The 18,429-nt window shown below is 39.7% G+C and overlaps 1 protein-coding gene across 1 annotated transcript in view; it reads right to left on the bottom strand.

Moving 5' to 3' along the window:
• LOC140485716 (heat shock 70 kDa protein 4L-like) overlaps window positions 1-18,145 on the bottom strand; it is a 58,912-nt gene extending 40,767 nt beyond the window's left edge. The window contains exons 1-5 of the mRNA XM_072584171.1: window positions 17,893-18,145; window positions 15,203-15,260; window positions 13,515-13,655; window positions 10,559-10,681; window positions 4,299-4,398 (exon numbers count right to left, since the gene is read on the bottom strand). Coding sequence (XP_072440272.1) covers window positions 4,299-4,398; window positions 10,559-10,681; window positions 13,515-13,655; window positions 15,203-15,260; window positions 17,893-17,999 — 529 coding nt within the window. The 5' untranslated portion in view covers window positions 18,000-18,145. The remainder of the gene's footprint in view (window positions 1-4,298; window positions 4,399-10,558; window positions 10,682-13,514; window positions 13,656-15,202; window positions 15,261-17,892) is intronic.
• Between the last annotated feature and the right edge of the window lie 284 nt (window positions 18,146-18,429).

An 18,429-nucleotide genomic window follows, 5' to 3' on the forward strand; every position in this document is an offset into this window, starting at 1 on the left:
TAATGTTAGAAGGTAAATCATCCTACGCATTTCCACAACTTTAAAAGAAATCAAATCTTTCGCAATTCTTCTAAAAACACAAGTCCTTCAAGAGATATTAACTATGACACCTACAGAACAATAATCCCAGCACTGATCCTTGTGCACCTTGATAACCATCCACCAGTCCGAAATAAATAATTTACTAAGACTTGCTATTTTCTGTCCCCAAGGTAATACTGACCACCCCATTGCATTGCACTGAGTAACTAACTTTTTTTAAAACCGTAGATACTCAATGTATAGTCGATCACATATATAAGTTGACCACTTATTTTGGGCCAAAAATCTTGTATTTTTCATTTCTTGTGTATAAGCCGACCCTACTATATCGCATTAAATTGCGTTCATTCATTCATACTGATAACTTCATTCATCGTTCTTTGTTTCCAATATCGCACCTCTATTCATTCATAACTTTACTTACTACACTTGGTTCACAACAGCATGTTTTGATTCATTCATTCAGACTGGTACTAAGTCTATTGCTACTTACTACATTGTTCACTATATATCCAAATGTTAAATATCATTAAAATGTTAATCATTTTAATTGTGCTTTTATAATCTGGATAAAAGAGATATTAGCTACATACCGGTATATCTTTAATTCATTGACAAATGTATTAGCATTGCTGAGGTTCAAAACATACAAGAATAAATGGGAGAGAAACGGAAGAATTTGGTGGGATCGTTCAAGATGCTTACATATTCAGAATTTAAGTGTGCCGTTATACCAGGCCATGACGATGTTGAACTGTGAAATTTTGCAGGATTTCAATGAATCTTTGACAGGCTAAATTTTCATACCGGTCTCTTGCTTTTATCTGGTAATTACCTTGATCATAATTCATTGTTTTTCTTCTTTATCCCATATTATGAAGTTGCAGGTGTGTACTGTACCTTTAATAGAGTGAAAGCTGGCACACAGACCCAAGAAGGCACAGTGTGCTGGAAATTTTAAAAATGTAACATTTGGCTGTGAAACAAATAGCTGAGCTGTTGCTATGGTACGTAACAAATTCAAATTTGACCAGTTTAAATTTTGTCCCAAGATACCAAAATCCAATCAAATTTGAATTTTACTGATTTGACGACATCAAACCAATGAGACGATCTGCTGTGTGGGGTATAGAAAACTGGCATTTTGAAGAGTTAGCCACAACAGCAAAGAGCACAAACTAAAACAGACTGCCTGCAGAATCACTGAAAGATACCTGTTCATATGCAATCTGTGCAGTAGAAGACCAAAGAAAAGACCCAGAAAGATCTACAGGAAGATACAGGATAACTGACAGCTGGTTTTGAAATTTGAATTTTCTTTTGTAAAACTGGGGGGAAGGGGGTGTTATCAGATCAGTATATTGTTGTGGAGAGAAGGGTAGATAAATTGATCAAAGGAGGTTTACAGTGTAGATAGTTGTTGTTTAATGTTCTTTTTTCTCTTAAGAACAAATTGTTAATTTTTTCTTTAAATAGTGGGATTTGGTAGATCTTTGTCACTTGTACCTTTACAGATTACGAAGTAAAGTGTCTGGTTTAAATTAGCAGAAGGGTTTACCCTGTGTTGTAACACTGGAATTAGTTGTGCAATCAAACTGACTTTTTGCAAACAGTACGGTATTTTGAACTGCAGCATGAATTTCTGCCCCTCAAAACCTGTAACCCTGTATTAGTCAACCCATTAATTTCAGCTTTAAAGAAAGTCTCCAAAATTCAACCTACACGAGTATATATGGTATTTTGTCAAATACCTTAAACTTCTTCCAATTGCAATTTTTGATTGATCAAGCACCTCCTGTCTTTTACAAACCCAGGCCAACGCTCCACAACTAACTCAAAACTCCAGTGCCCGATAATTCTACTCTCCCAGTTATTGTTTCTAGAACCTTAGCCCTGTTCAATTGACAAGCCTGTACCTATTAGCAATGTCCTTCTACTCTTTGCTGAATATGGTAATAATATTTGTCACCCGCCAATCCAGTATCCAGCCTTCTTTATATCTAGAGACCATCTAAGATAATGATAAATCATTCAGCTACCTCCACTTCCTTTGGCAACCTAGTATGTAAACCATCTGAACCAAATATTCTAAATATGGCAGCTAAACATCATATCTTTCCTATCAATTTTCACCTCATCCATTATCTCTATTTTAATGACAGGTGTATCATCCTTGTAAGTCTTAATATTTTCTCTAGTACTTTATCCTATTCATAGTAAAGAAAGTAGAAGCTCTCAGAGCTCCAAGTTTTGTTGAACCAAAAGTTTTAGTGTTTAACATAGAATTGAAAAGCAAAGTTACCTCTACAGAGATGAACTCTAGCAGCTTGCTTGCTTTGTATTCCAAATGCCCTTAAACATTTTGGCCGATTGTAGATTTGTACCTTGATCACTTTGCTCCGAAACCGCATATATTTGCTTATTTGCCAAGGAAGAAGGACCCTCATGCTACCTACCAAAATGGAACAACTGACACTTCTGTACTGAAGTTAATTTGTCAATTAATTAGTGTTTTGAGATGTTGTATTTTAAGTTGAGTCTACATTAATTGTAGCTTCAAATCTGTTGTACACATTTTGAAATTGCACCTTTTATTCAGTAATATTCTGTCCATCCTCTTTTTGTAAAGAGAGAAAAAAAACTTGGTTCCTGACAATATTTTGTAAAAAGGGTTTTGCCTTTCGCTTTGTTCAAATAAACTCAATTGAAACTGTACACAAGCATGCTTCCACTTATGGACAATATCTTCCCATCTTTAGCCATTCCATTTAGTGATCGATCAGACATGCTCTACACAGATCCACCAGTGAAGGTCTTTTGAAAACCAAAATATATTGGATCTACTGCATTACCCATATATACTCAGTTATTTCTTCAAAGAATAAATTAAGATAGGTCAAACATGATCTTGTTTTGGGGCCATGCAATTATACTTTAAGTACAGAGGAACCTCTATTATCTGAAGGACATGGGTGGGGAATACTTTGTCCAGTTAATCGAATTCTGGATACTCGAATGCCGGATAACATTGTTTAGCCAAACATTGAGATCTTGCTGGATAATCCAATATTTGGATAATCAAATGTCAGTTCCTCTAAATATAGTTTTGGTTTCCTTTCTATTACATCTTCTGTTAAGCAGTCATTTTAAAAATCACCAAATGATAAACATGTTAGTCTATAATTCCTCTGATATGCTTTTTCTTTAAAAATACAGGAATCACATTTTTAAAAGACTTCAGAATTATCCACTACTTAAAAATGCTGCGATCATCTCTTCCCTGGTTTTTATTATTTATCAATGCACTGTAGCTGAATTAGAGTTGCAGATGCTCTAGACAAACCTCTGCATCTGTAGTTACTGCTACACTATTTGGTAAAAGTCTACCTCCTATAAAAGTAGATAAAGCACAGTCTGAGAAAACAGATTACTAAATGTAAAATTCATGGAAAAACCCTGCTATATAGTACTAGCAGAAAAAAGGACAAAAGCTGATAAAACTGAAAACTGCTCTTTGCTAGCATTAAAAATAAAATGATTCTAATTCCCTGAATTCAACTAGGGGGATCAAATATACCAATGCATTATTAGGGGAAAAAAACTGGTGCATGTGTTCTTAATTGCAATCCTAAGGCTTAGATATAAATCACATCTTATACTATCAAAGGTTTGGTCAAAACAATGTCAAGCCTTATGCTTTAAATATGACCTAAGTAAACAGCCCATAGAATTAAGATTCTGTTACAGAAGAAACAACAATTTTCCCTAAAGCTTGACACTTTACACAAGCTTCAGCAGACCACTCCTTGAAGCGATCACAGCGAAATATATTACTGGCTTGGTTGCTATTATATTCTACACTTAAAAACTGCTGTTGATACAAACTTCTTTATAGCCATCCAAAATTTTCAGTATGGCTGCTTGACTAGAATAATTTAAGGTAAGGGGGATCTTCTGGTGTACCTAATTTTTGAAGTTCACATATCGCTTATATCATAACTAAATAATGCTGGCTCAATATTACATTGTTACAAAAAGCTAAAAACAGTTTTTGTCTGGCCTGGTTCTTTATTACATTCATTAGTATTTTTAAGTTAATATTTTGCGCTGACCATACAGTATAATCTGACAAAATGCACCACTTCTATTCAGTGCTGCTTAAACGTTCCTACTACTCGGTCACCTCTAACTTTTCTTCAGCAAATTCACATTTACAATTGTTCAAAGGAATAGTTTTAAGCCCAAAAAAAAATTACCTGCAGTGGTGTCATTCATAAGCCGCAGACAATTAAGTCCTGCAATCTCAGCAGCAGCAATCACAGACCTCCTCTCTGCATCGGTGAAAAAACTAGGGACCTGCCAACAGATTCAGGAAACTTTTAGTTTTTTTAATTATATAATTCAGGGTGCAGTACTGTACGTGCTTCCAACTTGACATGTCATGCTCATCACAAAGATCAACGGATATGTATTACAGGTGAAGTACAATTAAAATCAAAATTGAAATATTTAGCTTTAACAATTCCACAGCATTTTAAAAATGAAAATGGCTTGTACTAATTTCAGGATGTTCTTTAGTTAAACCAGAAGAACCTTCGTCAGATTAGATTGCAAAACAACATTCTTAAAAAGAACCAAAAAAACCCCAAATGTATAGCCCCCAGAATTTACCAAAAACATGCTATTTAGTGCATTAAAATCCAGACAATATGCAATGTTGGATTGCGAATTGCATATCAAAATGGATGAATAATTTACACTATTCTGCTGTTATTCCTTGCTACCCAGTTCCACGAATTTTTGGAAACTGATCATTTAACTCATTGAAGTTGCCATTTCAGTTCAAGTTCCTTGTTAATGAAATAATTTTTAGATGTAATATGCCTTTTGTAGTCTAAGAAGGGGCCATCTAAAACTGCAGTCTTGGAGGTCAAATTATTTTGAAAAAGTCTCCTACCTTTGTTCTCTTTCCTTTTAATGCATCTTTCCTACTTTTTACTTCAACCTCAAGTCACTTTTCTCTCCCCGTAAATCCATTGCTCAGTTCCTAACACTCCCTTTGAACTAGCTAATCAGACACGAATGCCTCACAAGGACCATTAATCACAGTGCAGTGTTATCAAGTTGTACGTACAGCAAGAGCGCCGAGGAAAAGAAAATCTAATCCATAGCATCCACAAGATGCGGCAATCCAGCAAATTCTGGGTTATTGAAGTTTACTGTTTTATGAATATTATGCTCAAATGAAGTGCTTTCAGTATACATGAATGCAAAATATTTCAATTTTGGAACACAACCACCATATCAAGTATACTATTAAACACAAGTTTTCACGCAAAGGACAGAGAAAAAGCAAATCTTTAAATTAAACCACAAGATGACTGATTTGAGAGATTTATTCCCATCTTCTTCACAATTCATTTAACGGCTGGAAGATCAATCTGTACAAAAGTTATAATTGGGTTGAGAGCGTCTGCATTAATTCAACATGACAGTGTAATAGTCAGGGAAGATCTTTTCACACTTTCTTTTGGACCAGTATCCAAAACAGAATGAATAGGCAGTCAGCCACAGAACTACAAAACCTCTTCAGTAAGCAATGAGAACCATGGTTAGAAAAATGAGAAGCGTGGCACAATAGCAATTCACATTACGTTGATTTGATGAGTATGATTTGGGTCGCTCACTTTCACCCCACGATTTGTCATTAGATGTGAGCACTGCTAGCCAAACCAGCACTAATGCCCATCTCCAGTTGCCCTAGTGGTGTTGATCTGCCCTCTTGAACTGCTATAGTCCAATAAAAGTGGATTTGTGAGCTCTTTAGCTACAAAAGATACGATTGCAAAATTGTCCAAAAAATTGATTTCTATTGAACAATAAATAGAGCATTCTGAATTTCAATTTTAAAAATGTGTCTTGGAATGTGGGCAAAGAAGAATTTATTTGCTATTCTCATTTGCCACTTGATAGTAAGCCCTTGAAATGATTTAAACTTAGTGGTTGATGATAACCCTAGATGTTAGAAATTCAAAGACTATGATCAAACAGACAGCGATGTGCAAAGTGTGTAACATGGATAAAAATTGTACACCCATAATGTTATTTGTAGGTAAAGGGTGCAGGACTGGAAGGCTTGGTTACAGCATGTTTGCAGAACAACTGCTGCATAACTGCTTCATAGCAAATACAGTAAGCCAAAGAACAAGCATGGATATTGAACTGAGTGGCAAGATGTCAATCAAGTGATCTGCTTTCTCCTCAATAGCAGCAAAGGTTGATACTAGAAGTGAATATTTAAGCAATCCTGGTTTGAACACTGGAAAAAGCAGCTGTTGGGGGTTTAGACGTGAACAACCCAGCACAAAGTTAGTCTCTACCCTTATTTCGGGACCAGTTGGTTCAGAGTACCTGGTTGACAGTAACTCAAAACCACATGGACACTGTTGAAGGCCAAGAGATGGTGTTAAGTCCACTGTTGGAAATTATTATTTTAGAGCACTGTATTGTGAATGTTACCTGCCTCTTTTCAGCTCAAGTATGGATGCTGGTTGTCCAAATCTTGTTGTAGTCTGCATAGGCCACTTCATTATCAGGAGTCGTGAACAGAGCTGAACACTAGAATTATCAGCTAATTGCTCCACTCCTGACCTTATGGAAGAAAGAACATTGTTGAAGCAGCCAAGGATGTAACTCTAAGGGACTCTAGTAGTGATGCCCTGGAGCTGTGATAACTAAGTTCTGAAGACAAACATACTCTAGTCTATAAGTCAATACCTTAGCCATAGACTTTGGATTTCCATTACTTTTTTTTGGTCAAATGTTTCTCCTGATCTTTGGGGAGCTTCTCAACTCTTGCCTGGCAATCAGCAGCTGCTGCATCCACATCCTGATCAACACTGAATAGATCTGGGACAAATAGGGCTCCAGCAAAACTGAAACCAAGCATCCACTAGGTAATTGATGAGCTGGTCCTGATGACAACACAATTTTCTATCATTTCAGTGGTGATTGGAGGTGGCCATTAGCTCATAGTTGGTGAGATCAGACTTGTACCATCTTTTGATGACAGGACAAACCTAGTCAATTTTCTACCTTATCAGGTAGAGGGGCATAGTGAATACCTTGACTTAGGAATAGGCTATTTTCTCATCATTTTCTGTTTATTATAACCAGATCAAGCACTGTTGGTGAAAGAGAGAAAAAAAAATGGAGATTCAGGACTGGCATCCCATCAGCACTGGCTAGTTCATGTATTCAGTACAACAGCCAAGATGGCAGCAGGATCCATAGCCTTTGTAGTGTCTAGTGTACTTGGTTTCATAATGCCATGCGGAGTGACCCAATGTGGCTGGATATTGGCATCTATAAATGGTTGAAATGTTAGGCGGTGGTAAAGGAGAATTATTCACTTGGCACTGCTGGCTGAAGAGACATGTGAACACTTCAGCCTCATATGACAGTCATGTTTTGGGCTCTGGCAGCAGTTATACAGAAATGTTCATGAAACCATTCCTTCCTTTATTTTCCTGAGCAGGACAATTACCAGAGATGCAATTAGGTGGCAAGACCTATTACATGCAGGTAGCCTCATTTGAGAAGGTCAGTTGCTGACCCTGGCATGTTTCTAGTAAACCAGGGTCAATGCACTGGTATGATAGTAGAGTGCAATATACGTAAACCATAAGGTTAGAAGTCAGGAATAGAGATAACATATTAGAATGGATTGCTCAGTAGTTAGCACTGCTGCCTCACAATGCCAGAGACCTGGGTTCAATTCCTGCCTCAGGCGACTGTGTGTGGAGTTTGCACGTTCTCCCCATGTCTGTGTGGGTTTCTTCCAGGTGCTCCGGTTTCCTCCCACAATCCAAATATGTGCAGGTTAGGTAAGCTGGCCATGCTAAATTGCCCGTAGTGTTAGGTGAAGAGGTAAATGTAGGGGAATATATCTGGGTAGTTTGTGCTTCGGTGTGGACTTGTTGGGCCGAAGGGCCTGTTTCCACACTGTAAGTAATCTAATCTATAGTAGGAATAAATGTGTTATCTTACGATTGTTAGGCTACAAGTAGTAGTATGCTGCATCAAATCGGTGCTTCCACTGAAGCTTTACCATCTATATCAATAACTTAGATGAGGGTTATTTACACAAAGTTAATATACTTAAATTAGGTGGGAAATTAAACTAAACTAGAGGATGATAAAAAGATCATAAAAAATAATTTCACAGTTTGAGCAAGTGAGCAAGATGAAAGATGAATGAGGAAAAATGCTAGTGAGACACTGGGTAAGAAAAAACTCAAGTTGTGGCAAAACAGGGAATGGTACCAGGAGAAATGTGGGTGCCTTCATACAACAATCAGAATATCATCACCAGGTATTACAAGCAATTTGGAAAGCAAATAGGATACACATTTTTACTAGAAGAGATTTGGAGTACAGGAATTTAAACTAAGTTCTTAAAAGGCCTTGATAAGTTAGATGCTGGCAAGATACAGCTTCAGTTGAGTAGAGTATAATGTAGGGTCATAGTCTCAGTAAATGGTTGGCTCTGCAGGCTTAGACAAGGAGAAATTTCTTCAAAGGGAGTGGACATGTGGAATCCTTTACCACAGAGAAATGTGGCTGCTCAGTAAAGTACATTAAAGGTTGATTTTCAAGTATTAAGGGAATCAATGGATTTGGGGAGAAAAAGAGAAGGATACTTGAAATATATTGTCCATAATCATATGGAATTATGAAACAGATGAGAAAGGACCTAGGTCACTTTTAGTCCATTTGCTCTCACAAATTGTGATGGATCACAATTCTGAAGTCACTGACGCTTCAGGCACAAATTTGCAGTTTGAACTGTTAAGAACTGCCTTTTGTTTGTCCTACATGTATGGAGATCACTAAAAGCTGGAATGCAGGTGCAATAATTAGTAAGGATGGAAATAGTAATAGTAACAAGGCTATGTGAATAAAGAAGACCTGCTGCAATTGCTTGGTGACACCCCACCTGGTTAACATACACAATTTTTCCCTCATCTAAGAAAGGGGGGGGGAAAAGAAAGGCACCATGCCACAGATGGAATGCAATGGAGGTTCACCAGACTATATCTTGGAATGGGGAGACAGTCTTAGAAGGAGATTGAGGAAACTAGACCATGTTTTCTAAAGTTTCAAAAATGAGGGATGGAAACTTAATTGTTACACAGTGCACATATGTAGGATTCCTCTGACTGGTGATACTTGAGAATACAGTCCCAGAATAAGGCTATTTGTTCTTTATTCTTGCAAGAGACTTTTTTGGGTGGGGAGAAGGGGGCGTAAGAGGGAAGAAGCATGGGGTGACAAGAGGGGATGAGTGGTGAGAGGTGGTGGTTGTCTTGGGAAAGTGATACAATTACTAATCAAACTAACGTTACATGAGTTTGTCAGATAGCTGCTAGCATCAACCCAATAAAGTTGACTTTATATTTGATTGGATTTGATATTGCTTTGTTTCAATGTCTGAGTCATTGTTTATTGTCGATGCAAATCACGTGCTCTGTACTTAACAGTACAAAAAAAATCAAAAATGCCGGAATCTAAAGCAAAGGGAAAATGCAGGGGGTACTTACTAAGGAAGCATCTGTGGACAGCGAAAGACAGTTAATGTTTCAGGTCAATACACCAGAACCCAAATATTATAGGCTTGAACATGAACTGCTTCCTTCCCTCTCTTGTTGAGATGACAATTCCTAACATTAAAATTTTGCTTATCTGTAGCAGTCACTTTCCAGCTGACTAGCACATTATGCCACATCAGGAGCAGCAAGTTCTTATAACATCTTATGGTCCAGCAGCTATTGGCCTGACCAGTGGGGGTGAACAAGTTGAGCAATTCTAAAAAGAAAGTTTCTGACGCTACTATACAAATTTTCACAACCAGCCATGATAAGATCGAACTCTACTTTGGATTGCTATTTAAATACTATATATACACTGTGCTAATATACTTTTTAAAAAGTAAAATCAATTTTGCACTCAGATTCTTGTATTAGCAAATTTACTAACTGAGCATATAAGTGGCCCATTTACAGAATAATATACAATTTAGGTCTTAACATCTTTGGAATAGCACAATTGATTTGCCCTGTTAACCCATTTTATATTCAATGATTTGGTCTGGGATTGCACTTCAAAACTTTGACAGGAAATACAAAAAGCTTGTTAATCAACATACCTTCAAAAGAATGAAGACAATACTTGAGAGGTACTCAACATTTTTCCTTAACTATGTACAGTGCACAACAGCACAGTACAGAATTTCTTGAATTTCATCTTGGAATAAAGTCAAAATGCTCATCATCGCAAGCAGTTAGATTAAGGCAACAGTTCTTTACAAAAAGTTGTCCCAGAGGAAGCTACTTCTGAAGAATTATTCACTACCATCCAGCGGGCAAATAACTTCCTGGCAGTTGACTGCTGGTACAATCTTTATAAACTAAATCTAGGATAGTTTTGAGATTTTGCTGGCTTCAATCCAACCTACCGAAATTACACAGTCTGTCACTGGTTTCTTCAGTGCATTTTCTGAAGTCTCTTTGAGTTTAGTCAGTAACATCCCTGTAATTTGTTCAATTGCAAAAGTTCGTTCTTCATTCATATAGTGCACCTGTAAGAAAATAAAGTTGCATTACTTAACTTTTCTTTTAAAAACTGCAGAGCAGAAATTTGATGAAAGTACTTTTTCATTACTACACCACTTTAGTTTCAATGGGAAGATATTGTCTATGATATGTTAGGCTGTGGAGATAGCTACAGGATGAATTTATAAACTTTAGCTAAATTGAACATTAAACACAGATTCTGAAGTCACTATCTATGCACATTCTAAATACAATGCTAACATTCACTCTGGATCAGATTAACAAGTGAGTAAATGCCCTTGAACTTGAGAATTTGTTACAATGAGGGAAGAAAGCAATTCCTAAAAACAAATCCTTAGAGTATAAAGGCAGTAGGAGTATGCTTAGAGGGAAATCAGGAGGGTAAAAAGGGGACATGAGATAGCTTTGGCAAACAGTTAAGAAGAATCCAAAGGGTTTTTACAAATACATCAAGGACAAAAGGGTATCTAGGGAACGAATACAGCCCCTCAAAAGATCAGCAAAGCAGCCTTTGTGTGGAGCTGCAGGAGATGGGGTAGATACTAAACCAGTATTTTGCATCAGTGTTTAGTGTAGACAAGGACATGGAAGATATAGAATGTGAGGAAATAGATGCAACATCTTGAAAAATGTCCATATTGCAGGGGAGGAAGTGCCGGATGTCTTGAAATGCATAAATGGTGGATAAATCCCTAGGACCTGATCAAGTGCACCCTCAAATTCTGTGGGAAGCTAAGGAAGTGATTGTTGGGCCTTTTGCTGAGATATTTGTATCATCAATAGTCACAGGTGAGGTGCCAGAAGACTGGAGGTTGGCTAACATGGTATCATTATTAAAGAATGGTGGTAAGGCCAAGCCAGGGAACTATAGATCACTGAGTCTGATGTCGGTGGTGAGCAAGTTATTGGAGGGAATCCTGAGGGATAGGATTTCAATGTATTTGGAAAGGCAAGGACTGATTAAGGATAGTTTTGTGTGGGGGAAACCATGTCTTACAAACTTGAGATTTTTGAAAAAGTAACAAAGAGGATCGAGAAGGGCAGAGTGGTGGACGCGAACTATATGGACTTCAGTAAGGCATTCAACAATGTTCCTCATGTGAATCTGATTTGCAAGGTTAGATCTCAAGGAATATAGGGAGAACCAGCCATTTGGATACAGAACTGGCTTAAAAGGTAGAAGACAGAGGGTAGTGACGGAGAGTTTTTTTCAGACTGGAGGCCTGTGACCAGTGGAGTGCCACAAGGATTGGTGCTGGGTCCACTAATTTTTGTTATTTACATAAATGGTTGAATATGATCATGGTAGGTATAGTTAGTAAGTTTGCAGATGACACCAAAATTGGAGGTTTAGTGGACAGCGAAAAAGGTTACCTCAGATTAAAATGGGATCTTGATCAGATGGGCTAGTGGGCTGAGAAGTGGCAGATGGATTTTAATTTAGATAAATATGAGGTGCTGCATTTTGGGAAAGCAAATCTTAGCAAGGTAAGGTCCTCGGGAGTGTTGCTGAACAGAGAGACCTTGGTGTGCAGGTTCATAGCTCCTTGAAAGAAGAGTCGCAGGTAGATAGGATAGTGAAGGTGGCGTTTGGTATGTTGTCCTTTATTGGTCCAGAGCATTAAAGGAAAGAGTTGGGAGGTCATACATGACGTTGGTTAGGCTACTTTTGGAATACAGAGTGGAATACAGAGGAACCTTGATTATCCAAACGAGATGGGCGGGCACTATTTCGTTCAGATAACTGATTATTCAGTTAATTGATTCAATGCCTCTCTTCTGGGGCTTGGAATTTTCTGAAGTTAATTTTTTCCTCACCCTGCCTGCCTTGCTCAGTCTGTCTTGGTTTGTTTCTGAGCAAACACACTTTTGTGCAACAAGTGACCTACATTGCTGAAGTGCCCCCCGCCCCCACCCTAAATCAGTACAGTGGGATTGACACAGCAAGCACTTGCTAAGCCCACTCCCTGTTCAAAAGACGAGGCAGCAGCACACCATGTGTGAGCCCACCCCCACACTCGCCCCAATCCCATCCGCCATCTGCCCCAGCCACACTGCCCACCCCCACCCCTATAAAAAAGGTTAATAAAGTTATGAGGGGTATGGATAGGGTAAATAGACAAAATCTTTTCCCTGGAATGGGGGGGGGGGTGGGGGGGAGGGGAGAGAAGAGAAGAGAGAAGGGGGAGTCCTAGAAGGCAGAGGTTTAGGTTGAGTGGGGGAAAAAAAAAGGTATAATAGGCACCTAAGGGGCACCTTTTTCACACAGAGGGTGGTGAGTGTATGGAATGAGCTGCTGGAGGAGGCTGGCAGAATTGCAACATTTAAAAGGCATCTGGATGGGTACATGAAGAGGAAGGGTTTAGAGGGATGTGGGCCAAGTGCTGGCAAAATGGGACTAGACTAGATTAGGTTGGGATATCTGGTCAGCATGGATGAGTTGGACTGAAGGGTCTGTTTCCATGCTGTACATCTCCATGACTCTAAATATCTACAACACAAAAGTAACTATTTGCAAAGCCCTTGGGATATTCACAAAATCTCAAAGGCAGGATCACCCTTACACAGGTAGACAGTCAACACAAAATTTTAGACATCAGACATCTAATTATCCTTAACTAACAGCATGACATGTTCAAGCTAACATGTTGTATTTCAAAACACATTACATTTTAATTCAAAATTCTGTCATTCACAAATAACAAGCTGGCAAGGGGTCAGTGCATCATCCCTATCACTGATCAGATTTGATCATCAACACCTGCAACACACTTCAGAAATCTAATTTAAATTTCATGTTTAATCAAATGGTAGATTTCCACTAAAAATAGAGCTTACTTTGATTCCAACGCTATCACCGGGCATCTTCTGAAGCTCATATAGAAGTTTGTTTTTTTCTGCTTGCACAAATGGATCATCAAAAAGTCGCCCATGCATTCGTTTAAAGCCTTGTATGGTATTCTTTGCATTGGTCACAATCTGAGAATAAGAATATTCCAATTACTGTAGTAATTACTACATTAAATATTTCTCTTTACAGGCTTGCAGAAAAGTATTAAAAAGGATAGGGTCACAATATAGGTTAAAGAGATAATCACCAACAGGAAGAGTAGTACATGATCTAGGAGACAGGCGGTTTAGTGGGGGAGCACTTTGAGAGTAGCAATTAAAGTTCAATTAGATTAATTATGGATATGGAAAAGGATGAAAATGGATCAGGAATATAGATTTAAATTTGTATTAAGAGGTGTGATTTATTCAAATTGAGACAGCTACTTGAAGCTAAATCAGCATCTTGGCAGTCAGAACAGGACAAACAACACCGTGCAAGATTGATATTTTCTCAAAGACGAAGGTAGGGTGTCCAAATTTAACCCCAGGATGTCAAGGAATGTAACAGTGCAGAATAAGGCTAAAGATTTGCACTAGATAATGAAAACTTAATATGATCGAACACAAAAGTCAGGTGTGAAATCCAGAAAATAAATGATGAAAAATGATAAGAAACAGCATTGGTAAATAGAGTTAATAATCATGGAAAATAATGTGTTGTAATTACATTGGAGAACAGGAGGATAATAAAAAGGAAGAATATAGCTGAGTAGAGATCAAAGGTACTCCTTTATAGGATGTAGGAGATATGGGATGCAGGATTGGCTCTGGCATGCTTCTCTCCTAAAAAGAGAGAAAGAATGATGCAAACATCGTAAGGAGGACTATGAAATATCCCACTTCTAGGAATGGAGAAATGTAGCTATGTTCAAAGATTGGTAGGTTAGGAGTCAAGTTTATAAGGAGACTGATGTAACATTTGAAATGTATAAAAATATGAGAGGCCTTCATAGAGTGGAAGAGCATAGTTTCCAAAGCAAAAAGGTCAATGACCAGTAGAATATGGATTTAGAATAATTCCAGAGGACTAGAGGGAAGTGGAACAGAAATACTTTCATCCAGAAGGTGATAAGCCTGGAACTTATTGTCCAAGAGGATAGCAGAGACAGGCATATTTCAAAAAATGTATGCATTTCAAGTGATGCAACTCAAGGACTAACCGTAACCCTACTACAAATGCCTCTAAAGCCTCAGAAGGTGTGGAAGCTTGCCAGCATCAAGTCATACTGTTGGACTGATGTTTTATTCGTTTGCAGTGGTGGGTGGAAGAGTTTTGCCAGGTTGTCCTGGATTGGTTTCCAAAACTATTCATTGAGGTTATAAAGCCTACTGGGATTTAATACTTCCAACTACTCAATATTTGTGACTTTTATCTCATAATTCAAGGCAGCAGTCACTCCTTGAAGCTTTCCACTAAGTCACATTTAAGAATAATTAGGTATACACATAAGCAGACCAGAAATTTTCAGAGTTCCAAGACTCAAGTTTATTAACCAACATGCTGCACGATCAGAAGCTTATTAGTTCAATTCTACTGAAAGTAAGGAGAGAAAAAAAAATAATCACTCCATACATTACAACTGAGCTGTATAGATAGCAAATTATCTGCTCTGTAGAACTCAACACGACCATACCTGAGTTTTGGCAGCAGCTCCAATTGCCCGGTTCTTGGGTCCCAGTGAGACACAAGCCCTGGAGAAAAAGCAAAATTCAGCATTCACTAAGCTATTGCATTCAGTTTAACCAAAATAACACAAACCTTCAAATAACCTTCAAATTCTAAAGATGACAACATATGGATGGGAATGCCAATAATATGACTAGCAAAATTGCCTTCTTTGCTGAGGATTCAAATGAAAATGATTTATTTTGCAGTGGAACAGCTTTTGCCCCAGCCTGATATTTTGGAAACCACATAGTCTGCACATCTCTGGGGAAGACCTAACCTACCACCAAACCAACACAACTTTGGGCTGTGGGAGAAAATTGATGCACCCGATGGAAACCCACATAGACACAGGTAGAATATGCAAACTCCACACAGATAGCCGCCAAAGCCTGGAACTGAACAGAGGCCTCTGGTGCTATAAGGCAGCAATGCTACTTATCATGCCATCCCTAAACAGTGTGGAGAGAAACCATAGTTAACATTTTGAGTTCAGAGACCCTTCTTCAGAATTCAAGAAAAAAAAATGCTTTTGATGATAGACCCTAAAATTACACTTTGGTGCAGTATGGAAGCAGTGCTGCATTGTTGTTGATGTCACAGTTTTTTGTAGGTGTTCAGGCAACAGAGGAACTTGAAAGATTTATTAATTAGTACTTCGGGCAGCACAGTGGGCTCAGTGATTAGCACTGTTGCCTCACAGCGCCAGGGACCCAGGTTCAATTCAAACCTCTGGTGACTGAGAAATTTGCACATTCTCCCAGTGTCGACATGGGTTTCTTCCAGGTGCTCCAGCTTCCTCCCACAATCCAAAGATGAGCAGATCAGGTGAATTGGCCATGCCAAGTTGCCCATAGTGTTCAGGGGTGTGTAGGTTAGGTGCATTAGTCAGGGGTAAATATAGGGAAATGGGTCTGGGGGGGTTACTCTTCAGAGGATTGGTATAGACTTGTGTATACTCAAAGCAAGCCTGATCTATTCAATCAATCAACCAGTTTTTGTAATTCAGATCATTTTAGCTCCAGCATTGCTCTTCAAGGTCAACACTCATCTCACAAGATGCAGCAACCAGAAGTGAATGCAATTCTCCAGACTAGGCCTAACCAAAACTTTATATAACTGTAGTATGGTAATATTCCCTGAACAGAAAGAGGATAGATGGCATGACACCGAACTCTGTCCATAACTTTTATACTCACTCACTGGGCTCCATCCTAGCCAGAATCTTTCTATTTCTCCCAAGTTCATTTAACCATTAAAAAAGGTGACAGATTGGCTTCTACAACTTAGGTGATCAAAATAGGGTGTTTAAAATTTTAAAAATGATCGCATGGATAGAGACACTATGCCCTCTGGTGGGGAATCAAGAACAAACAGGCATAAATCTTAGAATGCCATTTAGAACATCAAGGCAAAACGAAAATTAGAAATTTGTGCCCTAGTGGCTAGGACGACCGAAATTAAAACATTTTTCTTCTTTAAGGGGACAGTAAAGATGGCGATATCAAGCAGGCAATTCACAATATAGATCAGACGTTCACTGAATGGCAGAACCAGATTGAGGATGTCAATGGAAATACTCATTCGATCTTCAGGCATAACGTTATCAAGATAAATTAATATACAAATTCAGCACACTTACGAAGGTTAATTCAAATAGAACAATTTTGATATTTGCCAATTATCTTCCTCCAAGGATTTCCCATATTCTTCGTATACTTCGGAGTTCTGATTACGTAGAAATGGTTACGTTCAGGTTCGATCGCGAACGGATCGCTCCAGTATACGTTGAACAGTCAGCAATTAAAAAAAATAACTGCCTTAAAATGGTCAAGGTAACAAGGAAGGAAAGAGAGAGAGAGAGAGAGAGAGAGATAGATCACGGACGCATTGATTTACATTATGGCCCATAACCATAGCAAAAAGGGAACTACGTATCCGGTTAACGGATGGGATAAAAACCTGATTCAAACGGGCCACTTTAAAAATAAAAGAGAAGGCGCTGGCAAAACGATCAGTCTGTAATGAAGGGAGGCGTTGGGACAGCGTGAGAAGGATGTTCCTTGGTACCATTCCGGTATCACCGCAAGGTGGCTGCCTGACTGAATGGGAAAGGTCCCTGGGAGGAGGAGGAAGGAGGGAGGAGGAAGGAGGGGGGTTATAGTCAGGCTCGCAGCCGACCTACCTGCCGTGAAACTCAGCAGCCGGCGAGGCCAAGAATCAAATAGATTAATAAAGCAGGCACTTACCTCCCAGAAAGGGGGGGGGGGGGGAATCAGAGTCAGTCGTTCACCTGGTTGACTGCCTACAGCGAGGTTAGAGCTTCCCCTTCTCTTCCCCACCCCCCCACCTCCCTCTGTAACTGGGGAAACATTCATCTCCCGGACATTAAAAAGGAAAGCCCTACCTCTACCGGCAGGAGCAGTATCCCCGGGTGCGGTTGCCATGTGAGGGCAGACAGGCCTAGTCTCTCCCAGCCGAGGCGGGAGGCGGCGTGCACCTCCCGTGCCCCCGATCAGCAACCGCCGCCCCCCCCTCCACATCCTGGAGGCGAACAGCCCACCGCCCCATCCCCACTGACAGCACACCCCCCTCCCCTCCCCTCCCCTCCCCCGGTCCGGCCCGGTCCGGTCCATCCCCCGGCCCCCCGACACTCACGGTGTACACCTGTCGCTGTACTCATTGGCGATGGTCTCGATGCCGCCGCTCCTCGCCACCGCGATGTAGCAGTTCTGGAAACCCACATCAAAGCCGACCACCGACATGACGGTCACCGACACCGCGCTGCCCTGTAGATTCAAGAGAAGAACACGCGAACGGTGACCTCGCGCCGCCGATTCGATCGCGCCTCAGGCGTCGCAGCAACCGAACCCCCCAACCTCCCTCCTCAGCAACCGGCCGGTAGAAAGCTCCAGAACACCGCAGTCCTGACGCACGGCGTCACACAGATCCCGCCCACCGGCCGCGGTGATTGGTCGAGAGTGGCGTGCGTCGCGTGGGAGGCGGGGCTTATGTAACCTGTCGATCAAATGTGAGGCGTCATAGCCCGATGCGTCACAAAGAGCAGAGAAGGCGCAGGGGCCAATTTATTTAATCATAAGTGACATTAGGCAGCCCTCTCGCTTCCCTGTCAATTAGTCAGCCTCACTGTCCCACCCCAGCCCAAAGTTCTTCTTTCAATTAACTGGAATTATT

Source organism: Chiloscyllium punctatum, chromosome 14 (assembly GCF_047496795.1).
Source record: "Chiloscyllium punctatum isolate Juve2018m chromosome 14, sChiPun1.3, whole genome shotgun sequence".
NCBI lineage: Eukaryota > Metazoa > Chordata > Chondrichthyes > Orectolobiformes > Hemiscylliidae > Chiloscyllium > Chiloscyllium punctatum.